Source organism: Sinocyclocheilus rhinocerous, unplaced genomic scaffold (genome assembly GCF_001515625.1).
Source record: "Sinocyclocheilus rhinocerous isolate Xijiao unplaced genomic scaffold, SAMN03320098_v1.1 scaffold464, whole genome shotgun sequence".
Lineage (NCBI taxonomy): Eukaryota > Metazoa > Chordata > Actinopteri > Cypriniformes > Cyprinidae > Sinocyclocheilus > Sinocyclocheilus rhinocerous.
In genome coordinates, this window is record NW_015627918.1 from 212766 (window position 1) to 226842 (window position 14077).

The 14077-nt window shown below is 33.6% G+C and overlaps 1 protein-coding gene across 1 annotated transcript in view; it reads left to right on the top strand.

The window, feature by feature from the left end:
• LOC107737053 (disks large-associated protein 4-like) overlaps window positions 1-14077 on the top strand; it is a 163577-nt gene that overhangs the window by 107075 nt on the left and 42425 nt on the right. Inside the window, exons 3-6 of the mRNA XM_016548457.1 lie at window positions 8986-9350; window positions 11174-12037; window positions 12697-13137; window positions 13943-14004. Coding sequence (XP_016403943.1) covers window positions 9057-9350; window positions 11174-12037; window positions 12697-13137; window positions 13943-14004 — 1661 coding nt within the window. The 5' untranslated portion in view covers window positions 8986-9056. The remainder of the gene's footprint in view (window positions 1-8985; window positions 9351-11173; window positions 12038-12696; window positions 13138-13942; window positions 14005-14077) is intronic.

Genomic DNA, 14077 nt, shown 5'->3' on the forward strand with positions numbered 1-14077 from the left:
AGCAATAATCTACAACTACAGCAATAACCAACAGCAGCAGCAATTCAGCAGCAGCGTAGCAGATCTGTTCCGCCAAGACCAAATACATTAACATTGTCATATCCAACACCATGCTAAAATGTTGCGAGAGTTGTCATGATTGAACTATTCAAAATTATCTGTTTTTTATTTTATTTTTTTTATTTAGTCAACAATTAATTTGTATCACAATGTAATATATATTTCTACATTGTACTGTACATTAAAATATAAAATATAAACAGAAAAACTATATTATTTCACTTCTTACATTAAACATTTTGAATCTCAGAGCTTAAGTTTGTTTTGAGCTATATATTTGATATTATGCAAAGGCTGTGAAATAGCAAGAAATATTTAGCTGTATATCACATCTACCCCTCTAACATCTTCTTCAGACTAGTTAGAGCACTGAAAAGAACTGATGTTAGACTGGACATCCAACAGCTCTGAAACGAGTTCGGCAAACAGAGAAAATGAGAAACTAGTGTTTTCTTAGTGTAACTCTTGCACTCTGAAAGCAGCCATTTCTCACACTTTCACAAACCGCACACAGATCCTGAGTCATCAGCCTCACGGGGACGTGTGACATCTCTGTTTTTCTGTCAACTTCTCCTCCCGGTCCCCCGCTGCAGACGGTGGGGTGCGTGAATGGAGGTTTTTTGCGGTCTGATCTCGCGGGGTTTGGTCGTTATGTCAGCGCTGGTCCATGGAGCTCTGAGAGAAACAGAGAGAGGGAACGTCTGACCCTGTGACAGCAAACAAACAGCCTCAGAGAGTGGCCCATGTGACCCGGCACTGTCAGTTTGTTTTTACAGCATGTGCTCTGCCAGTGTCTTCTGTGTTCAGTATTCTGAAATGAATCTTGAAGTGATTTTATTCTAGATAAACAACACATTTCAAATGTAATACACTATTGTTCAAAAGTAAGATTTTTGGTCATTTTTTTCTTTTTTATCTTTTTGAAAGTCTCTTATGCTCACCAAGGCTGGATTTATTTAACTCAAAATACTATAAAACAGTAATTTTAACATTTTAAACACAATTTAAAATAACTGTTTTCTATTTGAACATTTTTAAACTGTATTCATGTGCCAGTATTTGAGTAGTCAAGTACTCAGCAAGGTTATTATAGTATTAAAAAAAAAAAAAAACTTTTGTTAGTTCAAATAAATTAACTGAAATAAAATAAAATATAAAAAAACTTAAACTTATTTTATTTCAGCTATTTGCCAACATTTATCTTTTTTTAGTTTATAACCAAATTTATAAATAGCTAAAAATAAAACCAAAATACACGAGTAAAAAACTGTTTAGACAATTATAAAAAATAACAAAATTACTAAACTAACTCAAATTAAATTAACTAAAATTAAAATGAAAACAGAAAATATATAAATAAAAACTAATTCAAAATATTAATACAATTATAATAGAATTTATACTAAAATAGTTTTTGAAAATAATAATAATTTAAACTCTTGAGAGCCATTCAAAAATATCTGTTCATGTTTTTATTTTTATTTTTTTTTTATTATAGTACATATTTAGCCATTTTTTCAGCAGGTAATGATAAAATTTCAAAAGTATAATATAAATTAATATTATAAAAAATCTTTATATATTTATTTATTTAATAAGGATATTTATATATTAAAAAATTAAATCCAAATATTTGTTATTTTAGAGTAAATTCTATTATAATGTGTATTAATATACTGAATATTAATAAAGAACCCCACTGAAGCATTTTTTGTATTTTTCTTAGTTTCTTTATATATATATATACAGTGGGTACGGAAAGTATTCAGACCCCCTTAAATTTTTCACTCTTTGTTATATTGCAGCCATTTGCTAAAATAATTTAAGTTAATTTTTTTTCCTCATTAATGTACACACAGCACCCCATATTGACAGAAATATACATAATTAAGTATATAATTAGTATTTTTGCATAGTATCAAACTGTGATGTACAAAAGAGCAAGAAAACATTTACATTTATTGCATTCATATTATTTAGCAAAGCTTTTATCTGAAGTGACTTACAGATGATTAATGCAACAAGTGATTCATCTCAAAGGGATAGTTCACCCAAAAATGAACATTCTGTCATCATTTACTCACCCTCATGTCGTTCCAAACCTGTATGAGTTGCTTTCTTATGTTGAACATAAAAGAAGATATTTTGAAGATTGCTGGTAATCAAACAGTTGGTGGTTGCCATTGACTTCCATAGTATTTTTTTTTCCTACTATGGAAGTCAATGGCAACCACCAACTGACCAACTGAAAATATTGATATTGATCATTTCAATAATCAAAATTAAATAATCCGCCTCGTAAATGACTTTTATTTTTGGTTGATGTCACCTAGGTGGGTTATTGGTTAATGTTAACCAGTATCCAGCTATTTAGTCATTGTTTTCAGCTGCTGTTGTGAATAATATAGTCTTTTACAATCTATATAGCAGTAGACAGAAAAATGCGTTAGCACTGGGACACACAGAGAGGCTCTGGAAGCTGAAGCTGACCTTCATACGGGTCAGAAATGATGCTTGTCTTAGCAAACACCTCCAACAATGTACACGAGATAGAGGCAGGTGTCTTTTCAAGGTCTGAATGTGTGTCAGGCACATTTTAATAAAGGCCCAAGAATTCAGTCCTTCAGCGTTCAGCCCGATCAGTGAGGAACAGAGGCTTCAGACGCGGCTGCTGTTGAGTGACGGAAGTCATTTGTGCAGCATTCAGATCCAGAACAGATGCCTCAACAGAGCGCAGGAAGCTCATTTATTTCCTAATGAACTTCAGCACGACTCCAGCGCTTCATGTGCAGGAAAATCGAGCCCTGGTGTGACGATAGGAAGGAGTTCTGTCATCTTTTACTCATCCTCATTCTGACCTCAAATGACTTGCTTTCTTTTATTTGCTTTTTATTGTTTGCAACACAAAATGAGACGTTAAGCAGCACAGGGATGACACTGCGGTCAATACATGAGGACAAAATCTTCATTTTTTTGGGTGAACTATTCATTTAAACTGTGAGAGGGTTGTGATTTATTGAATTTAGTTTATATTGAGATATATAATATAAATTAAATCAGTTATAATATTTGTTAAAATTAATATTTGAATAATATTTTTGTTAGAATAATAATATTTATTTGTACACATATTTGGCTATAAATACATAAAAAATATTAGATGAAATAATAATAATAATAATAATACATAAAATATGATATAATTTGATATTATATTTATAATTATAATTTGTTATAATTTATTATTAAATTATAAATGAAATAATACATTTTTATTTGATCAAAGCACAATCGTTTCTCTAGTGAGAAACCTACTGTACTTCACCAACTCAAAATGAAGATTATAACTGAAATATGAAAGCCAAAGAGAAGTTTAGCTTTAAGCACACAGCGTCTGATCGGTGAGCTCTGGGTCGGTGTCCTGAAAGGGAATGATCTCAGTTCATCGTTTGGAAACTCTCATCATCTGCTTATGCTAATGATAAGCACTGATCTGGAAACAGCTGCTTCTGCAGACTCTGCTCTTCCTCATTAGAATAAGCTGAGGAGTTTTAGCCGCCCTGGATCTGTCATTATCTCACAGTCCTGTTCTATAATTTCCCAGGTTCCTATTTAGTTTGTTAAACGCAGCCCATAGATCCATCAAAGGGCCATTAATGACTTTCTGAAGCTGACAGGTCCACGTAAGGCTTTAATCGTCTCCAGAGGGCAGAACTGCTTTAAATGACCGGCCGCAGATGCTCCATCTTCCTTCACACACGGTCAGCCGCACAACATTTTAATGAGGGATTCCTCAGGGATTCATGTGGACTGTCAGATTCATCCATCGTCTGTGTTCAGGGGGCGGGTCAGAGGTGGAGGGGCGTGGCCTGTTGGGCTTGAGGGGGAGGGGTTACGTGACTGGGCTCCAGGATTATATTTTGACTGGTTAGCACAGATGACTGGCAGTGTTATTTTAGTATCATTGAGATATCTTTAAAGTTTGTATTAATGTTTTGAATTAGTTTACAATTTTATATTTTCAGTTGAAATTTTCATTTTAGTTAACGTTTTAGTTGGATTTTTGTCATTTTTATTAGTTTTTGTTTTTTTATTAATATTTTCAACAAATTTTTATATTTTATGTTTTCATTTTAACTTTAGTTAAACTTTTAGTCATTCTGTTTCTGTCATTTTTAGTAGGTTTCTTTTAAAGTCTATATAGTTTTTATTACTATTTTGATTTTATTACTATATTATTTGATTTTTTATAACTATTAATTTGTTTGGTTTTTTGTCATTTGTAGTTGTTATTGTTTTTTAAGATATGTCTACAGTATATAGTTTTTATTTATATTTTGATTCGTTTTATATATTTATATATTGTTTATAATAATGTTAGTTAAAGTTCTAGTAATTTTGCTGTGTTTTGTCGTTTTTATGTTTTATGTTTTATTTTATTTTAATTTTTTGATGTCTTTAAAGTTTTTATTAATATGTAGAATTTGTTTTTATTTTTCTATTTTCATATTAATTTTAAAAGTTTTTAAAGTCATTTTTATTTATTTATTTATTTTTTGTCTAGGTAGTTTGTATTAATTTTATTTCAGTTTTTGTTATTTTAGTACATCAAGGTAAACTAAACAAAAATCAGAAATGTTGCATTGGCAACTAGCTGAAATAAAATACATATATATATATATATGTATATTATTTTAAGTAACGAAAATGTTTTAATGGTTTTACTAGTGATCAGTTTGTTTGGAGCGCTCTTAAAAGTGTGAAATGTATTTATATTTTTTCCCTGTCTGATTCTTATTACAGTGCTTATGAAATAGTAAATGAATCACTATGCATCATGGCATAATAAGTGTTTCAAATGCTGGTATGCTGCATTGTGCACTTGTACCGTACGCACACTCACTAGGTTCCATGCTTTATTCAACAAGCAAAATCAAGGTTACAGTCTCAGAAAAAAATATTTTGCAGTTTTGAAAATTGGGTGGATGGTCAAGTTGATAGCATTGCATTGTTGGATATATATAGTGGGCTTTGTTGTTTACTACAAACTTGTAGCAGGTCATCTGGATATTGTATGCATACAGTAAATGTGCCTGCTGTACAGACATATTACAGTAGTGTGATAGTGTGCTGTTTGACACTCTGGCTCAGTGCTGTAGTTGTTCCTGATGTGGTTGTGTTTCCAGTAGAGGACAGAGATGAGCGCTGGGTCAGTAATCACACTGTGATCTGAGGAAGGCGGGACGTCCCGCTGCTGCATGTCCTGCTTTAAATTCAGCTTTGGGCCTCAGTGTTGTGAGGCTTTTCTAAGAGGTAAAACCGCACTGAATGGATTTAGATGAAACACTTTCCAAATGTGATTGTCATTTGGCTTATTTTGCTGTTTTGGTTTAATTCACATCGTGCAAAACATTCATGCATATTTTAATCAAAATATTTTTTATTTATGTACTTTGTAAATATTTTGATTATAGATGCTAATTTTGTTTTCACACATCTCACATAGCCAGACTTTTAAAATGCTTCATAAAGTCTAGTTCATAAATAATGTAAATAATTAACTATAATTATTTAATTATAAATTAATAATGATATATCATTCTTATTAATTAATTAATTAATTAATTAATGAAAGAATTAACAGTCTAGTTAATAAATAATAAATATTTAGATTATAAGTGGTAATTTAATACAGTTTATTCAAAAAATATCTTAAAATGTTAACATTTTGTTATAAAATGTAATGTTAAATGATTTTAAATAAATATATTTGCTTCTAAAGCCACTTTTTGAGTCTTTAATGCTTTTATCTGTGACATTAATGTATTTGAATAAGTTTGAGTCCATTAGAAATAAATAGTTGTAATTATTATTTTTGAGCCCCTAAATAATTCATGTTTCACATAGACAGATTTTGACATACATCAAATAAAATTATAAATAAATTATAGCATATTATTTTATATTTTCTGTTTTCACTTTAAAGTTTTAGTAATTTATTATTTATTAATGTTAGTTTATTTAGTTTTAGTTATTTGAGTACTTCGACATTAAATGAAAATGAGCATTTATGGCATGGCTGGCTCATCTACTGGATATTTTAATTTTATTTCAGTTATATATCTTATATATATATATATATATATATATATATATATAAGCTTCATTTCAGTTTTAGTTTAATTTTAGTATTTTTTTAACTTATTTGATTTCAGTTAGTTGCCAAGACAACATTTCAAGACAACAGTTTATTTTTTTAAGTTTAACATTTTTATCTACTACTTGTTTTATTTCAATTAACAAAATTGTTTTTAAAACAAATTATATGCTAGTTGATGTGTTAATGTTGTCGAATGAATCAATTATGAAAAAAAGAATACATTTCAGCTATAAAGCAGCTCTTAAAAAGACAAAATTGTTATTATTCAGCTTAATTCGATTCAGATTTTGCTCTAATGCTGTAGTGTCAGTGCATTAAATCTTAAGTGCATTAATCTTACTGAATATGAATCGTCTTTTAAACCCCATAAGGCATAAAGGTGAGTAAATGGCAGCAGAATTTTTATTTCAACCTTTAAACAAACCGCAAACGACACAATGAAGGTCACTGGAGTGACATTTCCTCGTGAGAGTTTCACATTTCACACACGAAACACGCGTTTTGATTTCTTTTATTTTCAGCCAGGCATCAGGACCCCAGTTGGTGGCTTTCAAACGCACGCAAAATGACTGTCAACTAACTCGTTTCCTCGTAGCAAACGCGCGTGAGGTGTTTGTAATGGCCTCGGGTTGCGAGCGCGAGCGGTGACGGCGCTCCTCCGGGGGCCCGTTCGTTCGGGAGGAGGCGCAGCTGCGGGCCGAATGCTAACGAGCTGTTCAGGCTCTTTGACGGCGCCGTGACTCATCGCGCGGCCCCATTGAGAGCAGTGATGATAGATGAAAACATCTATGTTTAGCATGCCAATAGAGCTCTTTGTGAGGTTTTGTGAATGGCGCTGCGATCTGCGGAGACGTTTGAGTCGATGTCTCGGGCGATTCGGCTCACAATGAGTGTGTGACTTTCACATATCCAGCTCCAGATGAATGTCGATGGGAAGAGCGACTCACAGATGATGAAGACGCTGGTTTCATGAGCCTCACGGGCGCGAGTAGAATAGTGTGAATGTGAGCATGAGAGAGTTTGATTGGGAAGAATTTGCATGTAGACTATAGAAACCTGCTGTTCACTGTTTGAAATAATGAAGAAATACAATGCAAAAAATGTTGTCTTCCTCAGTGTTTTTGTCTTGTTTTCTGTTACAAAAACCAAAATCGAAAAAAATCAAGATATGTTTACTTGAGATGGAATATACGTTTTAGATATTAAGGAGTCATTCACAGAACCCATCTTTGCTTCTAAAAAACGCGAGACGCCCTGCGTTTTCATTTTAAAACCTCGTCTACACCGGCATTTTCACTGCGTTTCAGAAACGATCCCCGTCCCCACTACACAACCGAAAACGCATGTCACATGACCATTCCTGCACACTGGGCATGCGCGTAAAAGTGTAAACAGGAAGTTGGTTGCTAGTCACTGGCAGGTACAACAATGAGCATGATGGCGAGTAGGGATGTAACGATTCACTCGACTCACGATTCGATTCACGATTTTGATTTCACGATTCGATTTTCTCTCAATTTTTTTTTACAAATTGAGATTGAAGACAGTAAATTAAAAGGTGGCGTTTTATTAGGCTATTGCTGCACGTTTCTTTGTGAAATTGAAATATAACAAAACTAAATTGAAATTTTAAAACAAACCCCAAATCAAACAAGTAAGTTACACAAATAAAAGAAATCTCTTAATATGAACAAACTAAGGCTTTGTCTGTGCTCTTTCCATTTAAAATTAGAGGCAACCACTGGATTTTAATCATGGTCTAAACAAAGATGCAGCAAACATGCAGCATGAGTAGTTTTTAATCTAAATTAGACTGTATAATTTCGAAATTTGAAGCAAAAAACAGAATGATCTGACTTTAGTGTTGTGAAACTATACATAAAACATATCTGAACGAAACAGCAGACGAGCTGAATGAGACACAGATTCCACTTGCCCCGCCTCTGGGGTCTTCTGATTGGTCCACAGTTTTGGAACTGAAAAACGCGTTCTGTGTGAACGTAAGTATGGAAGGATAATCCAGACTATTTTTTAAAAGGAATTGCAAATTATATTTTTTATTGCGTTTTCCATATGTGGACGCATAAATTGTGACATAATCCAAGCGCAATTGCACATCTTGCATTACCGTTTGCGTTTTCACTTTCGCGAACGCACAGTGACTGCCAAATTTCAAATGGAAAAGCAAAGATGTGAACATCAGATTTAGTAATTTTGTGGTGCTTTTGTCAATTTATTTTTTAGTTTCTTTAAATTTTTAATTGTTTTAGTATTTTTAGTATTTATTAAACTTTATTTCAGTTTTTCAGTAAGTTTCGATTACGTTTTTAAGAAAAAAATGTTTGTGTACATTTTCATCTATGTACTAGTTATATTTAATTTTATTTCTATGAACAAAATATTTTTATATATTTTACTTGGCTTTAATTTATTTTCAGTTTTAGTTTTAATCATTTTAATATTTCTTAAACATATTTTATTTTAGTTAGTTGCTAATTCTCTTTAAGTTTTAATTTTTCATGTGCTAGTTATATTTAATATTCTTTCAATTAAAAAAGCACACATTTTAATTAGCTTTATTTTTATTTCAGTTTCAGTTTTAGTAATTTTAGTGTTTCTTTAAATGTATTTCATTTCAGTTAATTGCAAAGACCTGAAAACATGATTGAAGAAAACCAGTGTGCACTTACGCTCAGCAGGTTCATCATTGCAACCAGCTGGATCTGAACTGACACGGACCGTGTGTTTCTATGTCTGCCCTGTAGGGGTCGCCCTCCAGGGCCGTCGTCTCTCTTCATCTGGGATCATGTTCTAGAGCCGACCCTGCGCAGCAACCATGAAAGGCTTAGGGGCCAACCGTAGTCACCATCTGTCCGACACCTGCGACCCTACTGCAGGCCCCCAGGAGCCCCTGTGTCCCTTGGCCCCGGACCCCCATGCTGCCTTCCTCCTGAGCCCCACCGTCAACCATTACGCCACTCTGGATCCTCACCTCCATCATTTTCCTGTTTCCACCCCGACGACGCTGCAGTCGGACTGCCTGCTGCCCCTCAACAACCAGCTGGCCACCAGCAGCACCTTCCCACGCCTCCACTACACCAACCAGCCGGAGCAGAGCGACTACACACAGGTACTGACACCACACTGCATTTATTTGATTAAAAATACAGTAAAAACAGTAATATTGGGAAATATTATTACAATTCTAAATAACTTTTTTTTTATTTTTTTTATTTTAAAATGTAATTTATTCCTGTGATCAAAGCTGAATTTTCAGCATCATTACTCCAGTCTTCAGTGTCACATGATCTTCAGAAATCATTCTAATATGCTGATTTGCTGCTCAAGAAATATTTCTTATTATTTGAATATTGATTATATTATATTATATTGATTATTATTAATGTTGAAAACAGTTGTGCTGCTTCATATTTTTGTGGAAACTGAAATACATTTTATTTAATTTTATTTTTTTATAAGTGGAAAGTTCAAAAGAACAGCATTTATTTGAAATAGAAAACTTTTGTAACATTATAAATGTCTTTACTGTCACTTTTGATTAATTTAATGCATCCTTGCTGAATAAAAGAATTTGCTAAAAAATGTATTCTTCTCCTTCAAATAAAAAAGTACTGACTCAACAAGACTGAACAATAGTGTAGATGTAAAATATAAAATAAATTTATAAACAATATACATTTGAATAGAAATCGATAAAAAAAGCATGGAATACACATCAAAAATTCATGCAATTATTCATCTTGTCCATTATTTCATGCATTATGCATCACAATTTAAATTCATATGTTTTGAGTTTAAAAAGGTAAGTTTGTTGACTAATATATATTTATTGAAATTCGTAATAATATATTAATATTAAAGGGTTAGTTCACCCAAAAATGAAAATCAGGCTGTTTTTTACTCACCCCCGAGGCATTCTAGGTGTATATGACTTTCTTCTTTCAGACGAATCCAGTCGGAGTTACATTAAAAATTGTCCTGGCTATTCCAAGCTCTATCATTGCAGTCAGCGGGTGTTGCAGGGCTTCAGTCCAAAAGAAGTGAAATAAAAAGCGCCCATCCATAAAAAAAAGTGTCTCACACGGCTCCGGGGGGTGAACAAAGGCTTCCTGTAGCGAATCGGAACTTTTAATTTAAATAATTAATTTGTGCATTTGTTGTCATAAATAAAGAAATACATAATAAATAAATAAAAATATTTGAAATGTTTACATTTTGCAATTTTAAATGCAAAAAATGAATATGTATATTAACGTATATATAAAAAATAATATGTATATTTATATGTGATATTAATATGTATGACCGAAAATTACAGCCAGTTGACAGTCTCTGGTGATAAAATCAGTGTCAGTCAAACAGGGCTTCATTTGAACTTTTCTTGACATTTTTTAAATGCTTTAAGATAATATAATAAATAAAAGTGTAGTAATATATTATAATAATAATAAGAAGAAATATTTGTATAATAATTAATAATACATAAAATATTTGTTAACAAATACTTATTTATATTTAAACTAATTATAATATTGTGCATGTGTTATACAAACATTGGTATAATAAACATAAATAATAATAATAATAATATATTTAATAATAAATACAAATATTTGTTACAAAATAATTTATTTATATTTGAACTAATTGTAATATTGTACAGGTGATATACTGTACAATTGTTTGTATGATAATAAATACATAAATAATAAGTGCAATAATAATAATAAATGCAAATATTTGTTTAATAATTAATAATACCATATAAATATTTGTTAAACTGTTCTAATATTGTGCATGTGATATATGTAATACAGTCAACAAATGTACAGTTTTGAAATCATATTTAGCTCACACTTAAAATAGTAAGTAGTGTAAATAGTGTATCTGAATATTTTTCAATTAATTTTATGATGGTGTGTTTTGTCTCAGCAGGCTTGTGTGGTTCAGACCGGTAGTCGCTCCGGGACCCTCACGTCCTCCATGTCCATGGGCATGGGTTTGGGTCTGGGACTGGGTGCTCCAGCCATGATCAGCAGCGGCACAGCCACCATCTCATCCGCGGCCGCCGCCAAGATGAACCGGCTCCCGGCCAACCTGCTGGACCAGCTGGAGCGCCACCTACCGCTGCAGCGGGACGGCTTCAGCACGCTGCAGTTCCACCGGCGCAGCCGCGGCTCCAAGCAGCGCAGCGAGAGTCCCAGCCGCATCCGCAACCTGGTGCAGTCCGTCCAGAAACTCTTCGCCAAGTCCCAATCCCTGGAGGTTTCGGCGGTCAAAGGGAGCATCACCGCGGGCCAAGCCGGCGATGCGGCCAAAGCGACCCGGCGAAGCAAAAGCAAAGACCACGCCAAGACCGAAGGCACCAAACGCCGTCCGCGACCCAATCTCTCAGGCTTCTGGAGCTCGGATGACGGTTTGGAGGACGAGCCGCCGGCTCAACCCGCCACAGGCCCATTAGCGGTGGCGTATCGAAACCCTCTTAGCATGATGACGCTGGGCAGGGCCGTGTCGGACAGTCAGGCGGCTCCCAGACCGCATCCGCAGGGCTACAACACCATCGCGGCGCATTCACTCAAATCCTCCAAGAGCAGCGGCAACCTCAAGCCCACGGTCAGCCTGCCGCCCTCCACGGGCCAGACGGAGGAACACATGCTTGTGAAGAGAGGCTCGTGGTCCACGCTGACACTCAGTCAGGCCCGACAGGTGCTTCAGAAGAGCTCCACCACCGTCAACCGGACCCTGCTCAAGTCCAAGTCCTGCCACGGCCAGGAGATGACCTGCAACTTCCTACAGGTAACACACAGACATGAAAGAAAGACAAATGGGAGAGAGATTTCTTAAGACTGTGACAAAAACAACAAGGATAAGGCATAGAAGATTTCATAGTAGGCTGTGTGTTGATTGTAATACCAAATAGCCATTTTGTATCACTTTTTTTTATTATTTATCACTTATTTATTATTTTTTATATGTTTTATATAATAAAAAAATGTAAATATAATAATAAATATATATAATAAATAATAATAAATATATAAAAATAATAAATACAATAATAATGATTTTTAAACATAAAAATATAAAACCAACATTGTTATTACAAATATAATTATTATAATATATTATATGTATTTTTTAACAAATATTTATATACACAATAATAATAATAATAATAATGATTTGGTAAAAATATATTATTAATACCTGAACAGCATTTTTCAAATATGTTTCAAATTTGTTTTCAAATATTTGTATAATAATTATAATAATAATAATAATAATAATAATAATAAATGCACTAACAATTATAGTAATAAATCCTGTACAAGCACAGACACACAAATATTAATAATATTAAATATTTAAAAATCAAATATTTGAACAAAATTGTTTACTTTTTTAATAATAAATACATCAATAATACGCGAAGCAAAAGCAAAGACCACGCCAAGACCGAAGGCACCAAACGCCGTCCGCGACCCAATCTCTCAGGCTTCTGGAGCTCGGATGACGGTTTGGAGGACGAGCCGCCGGCTCAACCCGCCACAGGCCCATTAGCGGTGGCGTATCGAAACCCTCTTAGCATGATGACGCTGGGCAGGGCCGTGTCGGACAGTCAGGCGGCTCCCAGACCGCATCCGCAGGGCTACAACACCATCGCGGCGCATTCACTCAAATCCTCCAAGAGCAGCGGCAACCTCAAGCCCACGGTCAGCCTGCCGCCCTCCACGGGCCAGACGGAGGAACACATGCTTGTGAAGAGAGGCTCGTGGTCCACGCTGACACTCAGTCAGGCCCGACAGGTGCTTCAGAAGAGCTCCACCACCGTCAACCGGACCCTGCTCAAGTCCAAGTCCTGCCACGGCCAGGAGATGACCTGCAACTTCCTACAGGTAACACACAGACATGAAAGAAAGACAAATGGGAGAGAGATTTCTTAAGACTGTGACAAAAACAACAAGGATAAGGCATAGAAGATTTCATAGTAGGCTGTGTGTTGATTGTAATACCAAATAGCCATTTTGTATCACTTTTTTTTATTATTTATCACTTATTTATTATTTTTTATATGTTTTATATAATAAAAAAATGTAAATATAATAATAAATATATATAATAAATAATAATAAATATATAAAAATAATAAATACAATAATAATGATTTTTAAACATAAAAATATAAAACCAACATTGTTATTACAAATATAATTATTATAATATATTATATGTATTTTTTAACAAATATTTATATACACAATAATAATAATAATAATAATGATTTGGTAAAAATATATTATTAATACCTGAACAGCATTTTTCAAATATGTTTCAAATTTGTTTTCAAATATTTGTATAATAATCATAATAATAATAATAATAATAATAAATGCACTAACAATTATAGTAATAAATCCTGTACAAGCACAGACACACAAATATTAATAATATTAAATATTTAAAAATCAAATATTTGAACAAAATTGTTTACTTTTTTAATAATAAATACATCAATAATACATGCAATAATAATAATAAATACAAATATTTATTTAAAAAAAGATACATTACTATAAATTGCTAATTACTACTATAAAGAACTCATCACATGTATTTTAAAGTACATTTCCGATGTTTTAATTGACATCCTTTGCCCCAGATCCATTGCGGCTAGTGTAAGTGTATTATGTCTTTTGGCAGGTGCCTGCAGGTGACTGGAGCGGGACGCTGGGTAAGGGAGGAGGCGGTGCGGGCGAGATCCCGTGCAGGCGGATGCGCAGTGGCAGTTACGTTAAGGCCATGGGAGACATGGAGGGCAGCGAGGACTCGGGAGGA